Source organism: Pan paniscus, chromosome 11 (genome assembly GCF_029289425.2).
Source record: "Pan paniscus chromosome 11, NHGRI_mPanPan1-v2.0_pri, whole genome shotgun sequence".
In the NCBI taxonomy this organism is placed as follows: Eukaryota; Metazoa; Chordata; class Mammalia; order Primates; family Hominidae; genus Pan; species Pan paniscus.
This window is the reverse complement of record NC_073260.2, coordinates 24,998,430-25,014,838: the sequence shown is the minus strand read 5'-3', so window position 1 is coordinate 25,014,838 and position 16,409 is coordinate 24,998,430. Positions and strand designations below refer to the sequence as shown.

Below are 16,409 nucleotides of genomic sequence, written 5' to 3'. Positions count from 1 at the left end.
GCCTCCCTCCTGGAGACTGAGGGACCCCAGGGGCCCATCCCATCTGTCCTTCCAGGCCTTCCACCCCAGCAGGTACCTGCGAGGATCAAATCTTCCAGGCGTCCCCTTGGAGCCGGCAAGCGGCTGGGCAGGGTGTTGCTCCCGACAAGCCTTCAGGTACTCCTCCTCTAGGGCCGCGTGGGCAGCCTTCAGCCGCTGGAAGCCCTGAAACCAGACCAGGCCAGGAAGACTTGAGTGCTCAGCCCCCGCGGGGCCTGTCCCTGCAGACACAGTGGATGAGACAGCTTGCGGGAGGCCATGGGATGCACCTGGGCCCCTGGGTTCATGCAAGATACAGGCTGAGGTTGAGATCTCTGGAGGCTGCCTGCCCTGGAGAGCTGCTGTGGTCAAGCTCTCTGCCATCAGGCTGGCACAACAGAGACACAACTTAGAGACTTGGCACCAGCTCCAGAGGGCACCAGCCCTTCCTGCATAGACTTACAAGGACCCCTATGTACCACAAACTGTCATAGCTGTCACAGTGTCAAATATACTCTCACTATTATCTCCATAAGGACCCTTTACATGAGAGACTCTGGATCCTCATTCTTGATTTGCAAAACTGTGGGCTTCAGAAAATTAGCCACTCTTTCCCCAAATCCTTATAGACTATTGACACCGATAATGTTATCATCACCATCACATTATTGAGAATGTTTACTGAGCATTGAGGCTCTGGGCTAAAGCACTTTGCATTTATTTAATCTTCAATATAATCATAATGAGAGGGGTGATTTATTATCTTCATTTAAAAAGGATGAAACTGAGGCACAGGGAGGTCACTTAAGTTGATGAAGGTCATGGAGTGAGTGAGTTGTAGAGACAGGATGTGGGCCCAGGCCCTCTGGCCCCAGAGCTCATGGTCCTAGCAATTCTGCTAGGCTCCCATAGGAGGATCACAGGTAATACATGGCTAAAGCTGCAGGAATTGGGGTTGGTATCACTGTCTTACTACCATCCGCATCCCACTCAACTCTGAGGAGAGACAGAGGCCAAGCACAACCTAAAACCCATTCCCTGGTCACATCTAATCTTCTGACAGCTCTCAACTTCCCTGTATATGGGGGGATTAGAACAGAGAGCAAAAAAATGAATGTTTTAGTTTACAAGGTCCTTGGTCATCCACTGGATGATATTACATGATACATATGACACATTTTGTGATTGGAAAATGTACATGACATCTATGTAACCACACAGGAAATATCCTGCCATAACATTTTTTTAGAAACTAGGTGTTTTGAATTTGCCTCTCCAGACCTTCTCTCAGCTCCTCTCCCACCCTGCCCTGTGCTTTGAGCATCAGGGCTGTCTACCTGCTGGCTTCTGGTTGGGTCTGTCTAGTGGGAGGGACCTATGAGAGATCACAGGGTGGGAAGAGAGAGACTTGAGAGTGGGCACAGCTCCCGGCTAATGCTACTACCTGGGGATTCCTCAGTCTTTGTTGGGTCCCCTGATGCTGCCCACACCTTTGCTGACAGTTCTCTCCTTTGACGCCTACACTCCCAGACTTGAGAGCCCCACCTGTCCCTTACTGGGACCCTGGCTGATGCAGCAGGAATCTAAATTGTATTTATGACCACCGTTATCTAAAACTCCAAATTCCAAAGGATATACACCAATAGGATTCTATAAAGGGTCTCCCCTCCAGCCCCCACTTTTTTTTAACAGGGTTTCCAAACTTTTGGCAACTATTTTGTAATTTTGTTTAAAGGCGATAAAAAAGAAAAGGCCTTTTTCTGCTTGCTGAGAGGCAGGATAATTTGTGGAAAGTAGTGCAGGGCAGTGATTATGACCCTGGATTTGAAAGAGAGACAGACCTGGCTCCAGGTTCTCCTGCCTACTAGCTGTGGGGCCTTTGAGTCACCCCTCTGAGCTTCAGTTCCATCCTGGTTAAATGAGGGTGATAACTGTAACTGCTTCACTGGGTTTTGATGATGACCAAATAAAATAACATACTCTAGGGTTTACCACAGTCCCTGTACACAACCATCCTTGCTTAATAATGGGTAACTATTGTGAAATAATGATCGTTATCATGGGAAGCTACTCAGGAGCTGTTTGCTCTAAAAGAGACCCTGTGTCTGGGATTCTCTTTTCTGTCTTGCAGCAAAGAAGGCTTCAGAGACAGAGTCATGGGAGACAGTGGTTGTCTGGCAGTTCCATGGGTGGCTCCTGAATTGGGCAGTACCTTGACTTGGTCCTGGGGCATGAGACGTCCTGCCTGTATCAGTCTTTCAAAGGACTCCACCTGGACATTGGGAGGGGAAGGAAATATGTTCCATTAATCCAGTCCTGTAGACTCCCACACCCAGCCACATCTATGCCTTGGTAAGAGGAGCTGGGTCCGTCCTCAGGATGTGGGGTTTCTGCCAAGCATGGAGAGGTGGGTGCTGGGAACAGCTTCTACCACCAGCCCCAGGCATGGTAGCCTTGAGAAAAATTGAAGTGAAACCTGCAGGAATTTACTGACAACAAAGCAAGTCACTCATGTGCATCAAGACTAATGAGTCAGGATATTTACTGCAGCATGAACAGTAGGGAGGGGACAAGAAATTGCCTAAATGCCTGTCGGTGGAATAGTATTCAGCCATCAACAAGAGGAAGGCACATGTGTATGTTCTGAGCTATTAATGCCTCCAAGACCTATTTTTCAGTGTCAAATCAAGGTACAGGGCAATGTTTACGGTATGCTACCATCTGTATAGAATATGTGGAGAGTAAAAAGGAAAACGATAAATACATTGCTTATATACGATATACTATCTCTGGAGGAATTCAAGAAACTAAAATATGAATTGCTTCTGGGAAGGAGAACTGGGTGGCTGGAAGACAGGAATGAGAAGTAGATTTTTCTACTACATGTCCTTTGCATCCTTTGAAATCTGAACAATGTGAATTCGTTGCCTACCCAAAAATAAATATTCAAATTTAGGACTTCAAAAAGTCAAGGTACAGTAGCTTATGCAGCCATTTCTATAAATGCAAGTGTGTGCATTGAACATTTTTGCATGGGTTGGAGGAAAGATTTAGTTTTTGCTCAATACGCCCTCTGTACTGTGCAAAGGTCCTTATCATGGGCATCTATTACCTACTCAAAAAAGTTTAATTACAAAAAAAGGCAAGGGATGATGTAAGGTTCGGTTTTAAGAAAGCTCTAGATCAGTGTGAAATATAGAAATGTATATTATATAATCATATTATATAATTTTATAATATATAAAATAGAAATATAATGTGAGCTACACCATTTAATTTATAATTTTCTCATAGCCACATTGAGAATGTAAAAAGAAACAGGTAAAATTAATTTTTATATTTTATTTAGCCCCAAATATCATTTCAACATGTAATCAATACTAAAAAAATAGGGAGACACTTTATATTTCTAAGTCTCTGAAATCTGGTATGTGTTTCATACCCACAGCACGTCTCAATTCACAGCAGCCCATGTCAAGTACTCAACAGTCACATGCGGCCAGCAGCTTCTGAATTGGACCGTGCAGCACTAGACATGAGGGGTCAGCTAAGGCCCCAGCTCCTGCTCAGTGTGATGATTTGACATTGCTTTATTTTGTGGACAACACATAGGACGAAGAAGAAATGTGTCTCCGGCTACGGAACCAAGAATGGTGGTGGCAAAAGGAAACGAAGCCTGTAATCCCAGCACTTTGGGAGGCCGAGGCAGGCATATCACCTGAGGTCAGGAGCTCGAGACCAGCCTGGCCAACATGGTGAAACCCCATCTCTACTAAAAATACAAAAATTAGCCGGGCATGGTGGCGCGTGCCTGTAATCTCAGCTTCTAGGGAGGCTTGAGGCAGGAGAATTGCTTGAACCCGGGAAGCGGAGGTTGCAGTGAGCCAAGACTGCACCACTGCACTCCAGCCTGGGCGACAGAGTGAGACTCTGTCTCAAAAAAAAAAAAAAAAAGAAGAAAAGAAATGAAGTACTTGTATGTGCTACTCCAACAAGGATTAACTTTGAAAACATCATGGTAAGTGACAGATGTCAGACACAGGACAAATATTGCGTGAATCTATTGCTATGAGACATCCACAATAGGCAAGCCTATAAAGACAGGAAGCAGAAGAGCAGCCGACGGAGGCTGGGGAAAGAGGGGATGGGGAGTGACTGCCTAATACAGATGAGGTTTCTTAGTGCGTGATGAAAATGTTCTAAAACTGACTGTGGTGATAGTGTCAGAACTGCGAATATACTAAAAACCGCTGAAGCAAGCATACACTTTAAATGAGTCAACCGCATGGTATGTGAATTATATTTCGGTAAAGCAAGGGAAAGAAGGAGAGATGGGAGGGGAGGGAAGAGGAGAGGAGGGGAGGGGAGGAGAGAAGAGAAGAGGAGAGGGGAAGGGAGAGGAGAGGAGAGGAGGGAAGGGAAGGGAAGAATAAAATGGTGGTGCTTCTCTGAAAGAATTTGTTTTATGGGCATGGTGGTGCATGTAACTATTGCATTTCTCTTTTGGCATTGGCAACTAGGAAGCTCAAAGCTAAATGTGTGACTCTAATGTGCTTAGGGTCCAACAGAACATTTTATTTACTCACTCCACGTATTTTATTTTTTTCTACCCTTACTTCCTCTCTGCCCCAGTTTTCTCACTTCTGTTTTCAGAATGTGGCTAAAACGTATGTATTTTCATAAGGTACTTTAAACCACTTCTGGAATAAAGCCAATGTACAGTTATAAACAGACCTGCAAACGATTCACGGTTACTTGGACTGTTTGATGAAGATACGAAGACCCTTGAGAAGTAATTAGGAATTGATTTATTTAATAAAATGAACTAAGAAAGTGAGGCAACTTATCCTGAAGAGGAAAAGGTAGAGTGGAGATTCTGTTACCCTTCCAGAATCCTGAAAGAGCTCAGAGTTTCCCGGGAGCCAGCCTAGAGACACTTCCAAGCACAAGTGGAGGGATTTGGATGAGATGCATTGCCAAAAAGGGGGGTGAGACCTAGCACTGGTGACAAGGAGGAGGCTGGAGCTGTGTGGCCTCTAAAACCAGGGAGGGGCTCATGTTTTGGGGATGGCTGAGTTAACTCGGTGCAGAGGCAGGGGAATGACAAGTGAGACTCCCAGAGTGCCTCTCACCCAAGCAGGCAGAGGTTCTGTGTTCTCCAGGTGAGTTAAGTCTCTCGGGGGCAAAGCTGGGAGTCCACTCACCTTGGCCAGGAACTGGCTGGCCTGAGAAGCCAGTGCCTGGGTCTGCTCTGCTGAGGACTGGTCCTCAGAGATGTCCCGGTTCTCTGGAAGCCACCCCAGGGTGGGCATGCTGGTAAGCGAGGAGGGGCTCAAGTCTCCTCGAGCTGATGGCCACCCTGGAATACACAACTGCTGAAAGCTGGGGCCAAGAACAGTCCTTCCAGGAGCTGAAGGACTGAGGCTGAACGTCAAAGCCACCACCTCCATCATCAAGTTATAGCTCAGTCACCATGTGCGATCTTCACATCAGCCCCAGGAAGTGGGCTGGGTAGAGCATTGTCCCCCATTTACAAGGGAGAAGAAGGTCCAGATCTGCCCCAGGCCACATGGTTGGCTGGAGCAGAGCTATGCTAGGCCTCTGGGTTCCCAGTCAACAGCGTGGGCTCTCACACAGGGAGACGTGAGTTCCAATCCAGACACTTCCCCTCCATAGCTGTATGAACTTCAGCGTGTCCTCACCTCTCCAATTGGTCCCCTTGGCTGTCATGGGTGTGACAACAATGCACACCTCAGCGGGTTATTGTGGGGATTAAGTGAGGTCACATGTGTCAAGGCTTAGCACAGGGCCTGGCTGAGATATGGGCTCCCCAGGGACAATGCTCTATGTTTTCAACTCACCCAGGGTCACCAAGATGCCAAGTGGCAGGGCCAGGGCTGCCCCCAGGCTGCTGTGGATCAAAGCAGGACACTTTCCACATCTCTGACCCTTTTGAGTCAAAGTGCCCAGGGTGGGGCCTTGCCTCCCTCCTTCCCCTGGCCTGAGGCCAGCGCCATCCCCAGGGTGAACCAAGTCAGTCCCACAGAGCAGAATCCCAGGCAGAAGGAGCCTCCAGCTGCAGCTCTTCTCCTGGACTCACCTGAGGCCGCAGAGGCCTGGGGGTCCTCGGCCAGGCCCGGCCACCACTCTGCAGAGCGGGGCTGTGGGATGGTGAAGGACAAGACCTTGGTCCCCTGGGGCACCATTCCCGTGTGGATGCTGTGGTTGGGCTGGGGTGGGTCAGAGAACAGGTTCACCTGTGGAAGCAGGGAGGCACAGCAGAGCCAAGTCAGGGTAGGGGCAAACCCACCTGAAACGCCTCATCTTCATTCAGGAGCTCAACACACATGCCCTGTAGTAATAAATACCATCTTTCAGTGCAGCCCTTGGCTAGGCCAAACACAGGTGAAGAAATGCATGCCTTTTCATTTACTCTTAATGGAAGTCCTGAAAGGAAGACAGGGTGGGGACCCCAACAGCCCATTATATAGAAGAAAAAACTGAGACACAGAGAGGTTATTAAGTCAGCTACTCAAAATCCCCAGCTGATAAGTCCTTGGATGAGGATCACAACACTGCTCTATCTTACCCCAACACCTATGGTTCTCCTATTAACAGTAATTTTTTATTAATAATGTGTGTTATAATTATATCATAATTAATATACCATATAACATATAATTATTCCTTAACAAATATAAGCATTTCTAATAATTATTATACTGATAATAATAGCAACTAATAGCTGTTCGAATGAATGAGTGAACCAGCAAGTAAACAAACTAATCTGCCATTGGTAGCGGATCTCTATCATTTGAGGATGGATTTAACATGGCAGCCAGCCCAGTTGGTGAGGGAGCAGTCTGGAGTCAGGCAGGTGACCAAGGAAGGCCTCTTGAAGCTGGAAAGCAGAGGGAAACCACAGGCTGTTCAACAGCTTAAAGCAGAGTTGAGAGAACTATGTTCTGTTTTTGTAAAGGTTTTATTGAACACAGCCATGCCTGTTTGTTTATGTGTTGTCTATGGCTGCTTTCACACTCTGGTGGCAGAGTTGAGTAGTTGTGACAGAGACTATATGCTCCACAAAGCCAAACATTGTCACAATCTGGCCCTTTACAGAGAAAGTTTGCCAACTCTGGCTTAGCATGTGGGCTCTGCAGCTAGAGCCCAGGTTCCTGTCTAGGCTCTACCACAGCACACCTCTGAGTCCTAGTTGGTTTAATAACCTCTCTGAGCACAAAGTAAGTGCTCAATAAATAGCGGCCACCACCCTGACATTCATCACCATTATTTCACCACCACCGTCATCACCACTACCATCATTAGCATCACCATCAGCATCACCATCAGCATCATCACCATCAGCATCATCACCACCACTGTCATTACCACCACCATCATCACCGTCAGCACCATAACAATCACTATTACCATCACCATCATTCACCATCATTACCATCACCATCACTATCACCATTATCACCAACACCATCACTATTACCACCACCATCACTATCACCATTATCACCAACACCATCACTATTACCACCACCATCATCACCATTTTTACCATTACCGTCATCATCATAACCATCACCATTATCACCATCACCGTTATCGTCATCACCATCATTATCTGCACAGCCACCATGGAGACAGGCCCGTGGAAAAGCAACACCCCTTAGTGGGACTTGCTCATCATGATGTTGGGGGGTTATCTTAACTGCCCCCACTGCACCAAGGTCAGGAATGAGCAGTTTAGGGTGGGCCTGGTGGAAGGGGCTCCCTGGCCCCCAGGCAAGCAGCCTCTCTTGCTTAAGCTGTATAGGTCCCGGCTGTAGCTGAAAAATCAACTCCAAGTGTGGCATGGTCCCCGCCGCCTCCCCCTCTTTCAGGCCCAGCCTCCCCAGATGAGAACAAAGCTGGATTTTAATAATCCCCTCAGCCATCTGCTCAGACTCCCCTGTGGGGGCCTTTCCTATCAGCACCCCTCTCCTGAGGTGACCCAAATCCCAGGGGAGGCCCAGCCCTCTGACATGTTTCCCTCCCCAGACCCCTCTCTCAGCCTCAGGCCCCACCTAGGGAGTGACAGGGAATGGGGATGGGCCAGGGAAGCCAGGAAGCCCTTTTGTTTCAGGGACCAAAAAGGAGTTTGAAGCAGAGAAGCCCAAAACCTGAGCAGATGCCCAGGCAGAGCGATGAGGTGGGGAGTGGCGGTGGGGGTGGGGGTGGCAGCTGCAGCTGCTCAGGCCGGGCCCTCCCAGGGCCAGTCTCTCTGGACACAGCCAGGGTGTCCCAGGTGCTCCCCAAGGCTGGATTCACTCCCTCGGGGGATTCTGTGAAAGGTGAATCAGGATTCTGTGAAGGGAGGACTAGTGAATTTGGGAAACATTGGGTTAAACAAATGAATATTCTCTGCACAGATGGATTTCTCTCAGCCTTTAAAATGCTAATGGGCTTTATGAATGGGGAGGGAGGGGAGGAGGAAGAGAGAGGAAGATGTTTCCCCAACTCATCTGCATACAGAAGCCTCCCCCTCCCCCCATCCCCACCCAGGGGCTTCTAGACCAACTTGCAGCCATCAGAACACACTGAAAAGAGGTGGTTTTACATCATCTCCGTAATTCCTTCTTGGGTAATTTCTGGTCACCTCAGCTCTTCCAGATCCCTCTTCAGCTGAGATGGAGGAACAGGGGCTGGGGGGGAGGTGGCAACATGGCAGCAAATGCAGTGAGATCACTATAAACCCTGGCCAGAGGCCAGTGTAGAGAACAGAGCCCACCAGTGACTCCTGACCAGTCCTGGCTCCCTGCCCCACAGCTGGGCTCCCTGGTCCTGCCCCAACCCCAAGGCTCCAGACCCATCGGTGTTCCTGGGCCAGGCCTCCCCAGCTGCAGATCCAGCAACTACCGAGTCTAGTTCTGCTAGAGCGTGGTGTCACTCGTGGGCTTCAGAGCTAGGCTGCCGAGTTCCAACTCCTGCTCTGGCACCTACTTGTTGAGTGATCTTGGTCAAGTTACTTAACCTCTCTGTGCCTCAGCTTCCCCAACTGCAAATTATTTCAGAGAGTGGCCCATAAACATCACCTATGACCATTCTTATTACTGTAACAGTCATCAATCCGCCTCATCCCTATGCCTGTCTCCACACCCAGTGCCAGGGCCTGAGTGCCAGGGCTTACCCAGGCATGAGGAAAAAAACACCTGTTCTGGAATCAGGGAGATGTAGGTTTCAGTCCCAGCTTTGTCTGTTGCACCAGCTGTGGGATGTTGAGCAAACCATTCCACCTGGCTGCACCTTGGTGTGTGTGTGTGGAGGGGCTCAAATATGACCCTGAAGCTGGGGTGGGATACCTGTTGCTGCTCAGTGAATGTCAATCTCCTTCCTATGGGTCCCCATCCATTGCTGTCCACCTACCCACCATGCCTAGCCCGGGTGTCCAGCGCAACATCCCCAGCGCGGCTCCCTCCCAGGTGGGTCCAGCCCTCCCCCGTGGGCTCTGAGCAGAGTGAAATGGCTCGGTGGGTTCTGAGGACTGCCTCTGAACTCGTGGGTTCTGAGCCGAAGACCATCCTGGGGTCTCTCCAGCCTTTGGGGTAGAGTGCACAGAGGTCCAGATGGAGTGAGGCACTGGCCAGCTGGAATCTCAGCTCCCCTCAAGCCCCATGGACCCAGAGTGAATCCCCTCCCTGCTCCAGGGCTCTGTGTTCTCTTCTGCATATAGGAGCTGCAAGCCTGCCGTGTACTGTTCCCTCAGGGCAGCTGTGAGATGGGGTTGGGCAGGAGGTGATAGTATCGTCCTGCTTCCTTCCGGTAGAGCCCTGAACGGTGCTCACACTTCTTGAGGCTGAGAGAGGGGTTGGGGGAGGGAGCAGAGCCCTCGGGCCAAGCAATCATTTTTCCAGAAAGCGGGAGTGAGTGAGCTGGCACAGAACCATTTCCGGCCTCTCCTGTGACACCCTCACACACGAGCCAGGGGTCTGGGTGCCAGCCAGGGCAGGGTGACTACACATGGGGGGGACCCTGAGTCCTACTGGGTCAAGGGAGCACCCACGAGAGGAGGCACCCCAGCTGTGCTCCCCCGTGTCCACCCCCGCCTGTCACTGTGGCTGGCACACAAGAGGCCTGGCAGTAAACACCTTTATAATAATAATATTCCCTAACTCTTACGAAGTGCCTGCCTAGTGCCAGGTAAATGCTTTCTCTATACTGACTCATGCCCTTAAACGAGTGCAGGAGGAAGGAAAGGAGGAGGGAGGGTGGAGACGCTCCACGCCTCCAGCCCCCGCCACTCCATGACCTTCAGCGGCCCCTACCCCAACGGGAGCCCCAGTTTCCCAATCTGCCAAATGGGGAAGCCCAAGTGTTCGGGTCTGATGACCAGTTCCTTTCTCCTTGGACCTACTTGGAGTCTGCAGCCATGGGAATGTGGTTTCCCCAGAGAGGATGACCTAACAAGCCCCTTCCCTCCCTTTCCCAACTCCCCCATCTCTTCCAACCCTGGATCTGGCTCAGCGGTTCAGAAAGCTGGAAGGAGACTGCTTGGCTCCCAGGAGGAAGTCTGATTAGCCCCTCTTTTACAGATGTGCCCGATGAGGCCAAGAGGGAAGGGTCCTGCCTGTGCCAGGCAGCAGGTGTGAGGACGCAGCGGGGGGGTCCCGGTCCTAGAACAGGCCCCCTTCCATTTCCTCACCACAGTGGCCTCCGCCCACCCGCCCCGGAAGTGCCTCTCGACATTGAGAGCAGCAGCTGTGGCAGGGGCAGGGTCCTGGAGCATGACAGGGGGAGGCACTGGGGCATCTGCATCTCTGCACCTCAGCTCCCACATCCTCCTCTACTGCTGCCTGATGAGGCAAGAGGAGGGCACAGCAAAAGCAGGAAGCCACGAGGGGCCGCACAGGTCCCACTTCCTGCCTCACTCAGAAAAGAGGAAGGTGCAGAATTCACAGCCTCCTCTGAAGACGGGGTGGGGGCTGGGGTGGTGGGTTCCCCCTCTGCTCTCCTCCTGCCCCATACTGCTGTTCAGGGGAGGGGAGAGGCTGTGGTGAGGTGGTGGGGAGGGAGAAAGGCAAAGGTGTGATCCAGGAAGATTCAGGCCCAAAAAACAAGCACCAGGGGCTGAGCAGAAATTCTGTGTTACTCTTTTGAGGCTCACAGAGCCCAAGTAACGTCCTTAAGGTCACACAGCTGGTTAGCAATGGAGCCAGGAGTCGAACCCAGGTGGTCTTACTCCAGAACCCATCTAGAAGGAGAGAGAGTCTCATGAAATTCCTGGGCTCATGGTAGCTCAGGCCTGTAATCCCAGCAGCACTTTGGGAGGCTGAGGCAGGAGGATCACTTGAGCCCAGGAGTTCAAGACCAGCTTGGGCAACAAAGTAAGACCCCGTCTCTACAAAACATTGAAAAAAAAAAATTAGCAGGGAACAGTGATGACTGCCTGCATTCCCAGCTACCAAGGAGGCTGAAGCGAGAGGATCCCTTGAGCCCAGGAGGTTGAGATTGCAGTGAGTTACGACCATGCCACTGCACTCCAGCCTAGGTGACAGAGCAAGACCCTGACTCAAAAAAAAAAAAAAAAAAGCCCAGGGAGGGCAAGGTCACTGCCCAAGGTCACAGAGGGACCTTGGGGTAGAAGAAAACTGGCGTTCCACTATCTCCAGGGCCTCAGTAGATGGAGGAGGCAGCGGCCTTTCTCTAGGACTATGGAAAAGTGTCACCTCCTCGGGGACTTGGGCCCATGCCTCCACCCCATCCCGGCCTGGTACCTTGGCCCCGAGGCGTAGCTGGTCAATGGTGTTCTCGGCCTCAGCATACTTGGTGAGGAGCCTGTGGTAGTCTTCCTGCAGAAAGGGGGAGCAACACGGTCACATGAGCAGGCACACAATGAACCCCTCCTTGCTGGGAGACCCTGATAGCAAACCCCCCTCCATAAGGGCTTCTGGGTTCCTGAGAGGAAAGCATTCCATGGTGGGATCCGAGCTGAGCAATCTTCAGGCTTGTGTGCAACACACAGACCCACCACGTTCAAGTTCTGGAGCATGAGAGGGCAGTGGGACAACTCTTCTACCCCCATGACAACGGGTCTAGACTGAGGGCCTCTGGCTGGTTTACCTTGATACATAACCCATGTCGCAGATGGCTGCCACTATTTTATTTCTCCAAATGCCCTGCCCACCGGTTGGCTCTGTGGGGTGAGGCCCATATCTTTCTTTCCCCCTGCTGCACTGTCGGTGTTTAAGAAGCATGTGCTTAAGAAGTACTTGATTTTCAATGGCTAATTGAATGAATCACCCAAGAGTCCCATGGCAGAGAAATAGAAGACTTAAAATCACTGTTCCACCTACTCAGAGTCACTTATCTTAAACAAGCCCAAAGAACTTTATAAAAACAAGTCATTGCAGGAAAAAAGGAAAAGCCTGTCACCTTTGAAGGATGTGAGGAACTGACTCCTTCTGAAAACGGGTTGGTAACTAAGTAAGTACCATTATGGGTCAGTAACGGTAACAGTAAAAGGACAGAACGGAACATCTCGCTGGCCCTTCCCATAGGAACAAGAACTTGGTAACCAAGTAGTTGATGAGGCACGCTTTTACTTTTTAGCATATTTCCAGCAATTGATGCAGGAATGAGAGCATTAGCATACTACCACTTTGTCACCTCAAATGAAAGACTAGCCCAAGACAATGACCATCAGAGGCTGTCAAAATCGCCAACAAGAGAGCAGCAGGCATCCTGTGCTTGCTGAAGGAGGCACACAGGCCACCTATCGTGTGCTCTTGCCAAAACTCCCCACGCCCGTGGAGCTCATGGTCTGGAGGGGAAATAGTCATGTTTCTCCTCCAGACCACCAAAGCCTCTAGCTCGAAACCTAACAATATTCAAGAAAAAGAGGACAATGGGACGCATGAAGAGAGACCACAGCACATCAGCAAAGCCCAGACTGCGGACGACTCTGCAGGACAGACTGATTTCCGCAACAAATGAACTGCACGGCAGAAGTAAGAAGGAGGACGGACTAAGAGAGTAAAAGAGATCTGAAAAAGTAAAGGCAAGAAAGAAAGAAAGAAAAAGACAAAGGGAGAGGACAGACTTGAAAGGCACCAAATGCAATATACAAGCCATGTTTGGATCCTGAGGCCCATGGACGGGAACGAATAAGCCATTTATGAGACACAGAGAGATCTGAACGCGGGTGCGATATTTGTTCATATTTAAGGACCTGGTGTTAACATTTAGGTGACCATGGTATGTGGTTATGTTTAAAATAAGGTCTTTATCTTTAGACATACACACACTAACATATTTTTAGATAAAAGGATTGGATGCCTGAAATTTTGCTTCAAAATAATCTAGTGGGGGTGAATAGGGGAGAGGTAAGGCCACAGGCGAGAAAGGTTTTCGGGGCTGCTAATTGTGGATGCGGGGGGTAGGTACATGGGAGTGTATTCTATGATCTTCTCTCTTGTATATGTTTTAATTTTTTCATAGCAGAAGTTGAAAAGAAGCAAACAGATGATCCTTGAAACATGAGTACAATCACTGGTCTTTTTGAGCAAAGGGCTTGGGTCTATCTCAGGGCTCCAGGTACACCCTCCCTCCACCAGCAGGGAGTTCCTGGCCCAGACCCCAGGCCTCCCTACCCCAGCCAGCCTCTACCCCAGGGCTTCCCACCCCAGCCAGCCTTCACCTCAGGCCTCCCCACCCCACCAGACTTTACCCCAGGGCTTCCCACCCAAGCCAGCCTCCACCCCAGGCCTCTCCACCCCACCAGCCCCTATCCCAGGACTCCCCACCCCAGCCAGCCTCCACCCCAGGCCTCCCCACCCCACCAGCCTCTACCCCAGGGCTCCCCACCCCAGGCCTCCTCACCCCACTGGCCTCCATCTCAGGGCTTCCCACCCTAGCCAGCCTCCACCCCAGGCCTCCCCACCCCACCGACCTCAATCCCAGGGCTTCCCACCCCAGCCAGGCTCTATCCCAGGCATCTCCACCCCAGCCAGCCTCTACTCCAGGCCTCCCCACCCCAATTAGCCTCCACCCCAAGCCAACAGGGGCCTTGGTGACACATCCACAGCCATGAGTCCCACTAACCTGGAGCTGATGGACCAGCTCAGTGGCTTGCTCAGGCGTCTGAAATTCTTGGGGTACCCTGGTGATAGGGTGGGCAGGAGGCGTGTCCTTTGACAGGGCTGCTTCTCCACTGCTCAACAGCACCTCCTGCACAATCTCAGCTGGTGACTTGAAGATGAGGGGCCTGGCAGGGGCCTGAGGCTTCCTGTTGTGGCTTCTGGACTTGGGGGGACGGTAGCTCTCATCTTTGGGGAATCTCACCCGGGGCCCTACCTTGGAGAAATCAGGGAGTGGGTAGTTCAACTGCCCCCGGCCATACTTGGGGGCATTAGAAGAGGAGCGGCCAGCCAGAGTGGCTCCCTGTCTGGGCAGCGGCCTGCCCTGCCGGGTTGGCCTGGGCTGGGGATTCAGGGGGCTGATGGAGCCAATGAATCGGGAAGGGAGTGGCTTAGGTGACGTCTTTGTCTGCTTCCAGATGTGTTCCTCGGGCTGAGGGCAGGAGAATCTGGTTGTTTCTCTCCTCCATCTATCTGTGGCACGCTGCGGACTCTGGGCTGGGGGAGCTGAGGAGTCCTGGAATTCCATGGGGGTTGCCCGAGCAACACTGCCTCCAGTTCTGCCATCTGGGCTTAGGAGGTGGTGGCTGGGGCCCTCTGGCAAGGTTTCTGCCAGGGCAGTGGGCTGGGGGCCATCCGTCTCTCCTTCCCAGGTAGAATCAAGGCTGTCACTAGGGTGGTCGAGGCTCACTGTCCCACTGCTCCAGGACCTTGCCGGGCTGAGTTCAACGGATGGGTTGACCTCGGAATGTTCAGAAAGTTTGTCCCCACTGGCTTGTTCACCAGAAGCCACCCAGCCCCTGGCCTGACCATGCCCAAGAGCCATGGGACTGGTGTTTCCATGGCCTTCCAAGCTGAGACCAGCCTCATACCCCAACCTTGGGGAGCTCTCTCCAGCCTCCTCAACCTCCAGACTTCCGAGGGTCCCATCTGGCTCCTCTTCAGTCATGTCCAGCTGACGGCCCTGCTGGGGGAGCCAGGCAAGAGGCTCGTGGGAACTTGCTGGGCTGTCCACATCCTCTGCTTCAGCCTCTGGAAAGACAGGCCATTCACTTCTTAGCATATACCAGCTCTACACCCACCTTGTAACTTACCCTAAGTCACTTCAACTCTCTGGCTTCCATTTCCTCATCACGTGGGGATGGAAAGAATCCCAAGGTGGTGGTAGACTTAGCCAAGTGCTTGTCTGATACCTGATCTGGTTATCTCAGAGGTCCTTCAAACTCAAACCCAAACCCGGTGGATGGTCCCTCCAGTGTCTCCCATCTCAGCAGACGGCAACACCATCCCCTCTATGCATACAGGCCAGAAGCCTGGGAGGCATCTTTGCCATCTCTCTCCCTCTAACCCCCTGAATCCAATCTGTCACTTGGTCCTGTCCAATGGGACCTCCTATAATGATCGCAAACTCATCTACTGCTCTGAAGTCTACCACCACTACCTTAGCTTGCGTCCCATCCTCTCTTGTCTGGCTAACTGCAGTCAGTAGCCACCTAACCGTCTCCTCTATCCTCACCCACATCCCACATCTGAAAACTCATCCATGTCTTCCCGTGGAAGAAAAGCAGAACCTTCACTGTGGTCCTAAGGTTGCTGCCACCCCGGCCCCATTAGCTCTCCTGATCCATCTCTCTCCATGGCCCCTCAAGCTCCCCCTGCTCCTGCTATGTGCACACAATGCTCCTCCCACCATGGGGGCTACGCATGTGTGCATCCCTCTGCCGAGGGATTCTCTCCCCTCCTTGGCCTAGTTAACTCCTATCTGTCCTTCAGGCGTTGGCTCAACCTCTGCCTCCTCAAGGAAGACTTAGCTCTCCCTGACTAGGTCAAGTTCTCCCTTTTACAGGCCCTCATAGGACTGGCTCCCTCTACTTTGTAACACTTATCATAGCAGCAGTTTTCCATTTATTTGTGCAGTTGTTTCATTGACATTTGTCTCGCCCACTACACTGCAAGTTCTATGAAGCCAAGGATGCTCTCTGTTTTGTTCACGATTATATTTGCAGTGCCGGTACCTGACACTATTTGTTGACTGAACAGAAGGAAGGAGAAAAGGGAGGTGAGTGAGGAAGAGAGGGAAGGAAGGAGGGAGAGAGGAAGATAAGGTATATAAAGCCCCCAGGAAATAGATAGTTATTGTAATTATTACATAGTGGGTACTCAAGAAATATTTATCCATCTACCCACCCATCTATCCCGCCATCCTTCCTCCCAACATCCATCCATCTACCCACCCATGCACCCATTCATCACCCACCCGTCCAT

The 16,409-nt window shown here is 51.1% G+C and overlaps 1 protein-coding gene across 10 annotated transcripts in view; it reads right to left on the bottom strand.

The window, feature by feature from the left end:
• The window catches only part of AKNA (AT-hook transcription factor), a 62,466-nt gene that overhangs the window by 26,246 nt on the left and 19,811 nt on the right, over positions 1-16,409 (bottom strand). For 9 of the 10 annotated variants that reach the window (XM_034928913.3, XM_055117720.2, XM_063594252.1 and 6 more), the window contains 6 exons: positions 14,110-15,176; positions 11,784-11,858; positions 6,119-6,275; positions 5,223-5,377; positions 2,231-2,290; positions 77-204 (listed from right to left, as the gene is read on the bottom strand). In XM_034928913.3, coding sequence (XP_034784804.2) covers positions 77-204; positions 2,231-2,290; positions 5,223-5,377; positions 6,119-6,275; positions 11,784-11,858; positions 14,110-15,176 — 1,642 coding nt within the window. Of the gene's footprint in view, positions 1-76; positions 205-2,230; positions 2,291-5,222; positions 5,378-6,118; positions 6,276-7,594; positions 7,851-11,783; positions 11,859-14,109; positions 15,177-16,409 lie in introns of those variants that run through there. The other variant, XM_055117724.2, reaches the window with a different exon arrangement.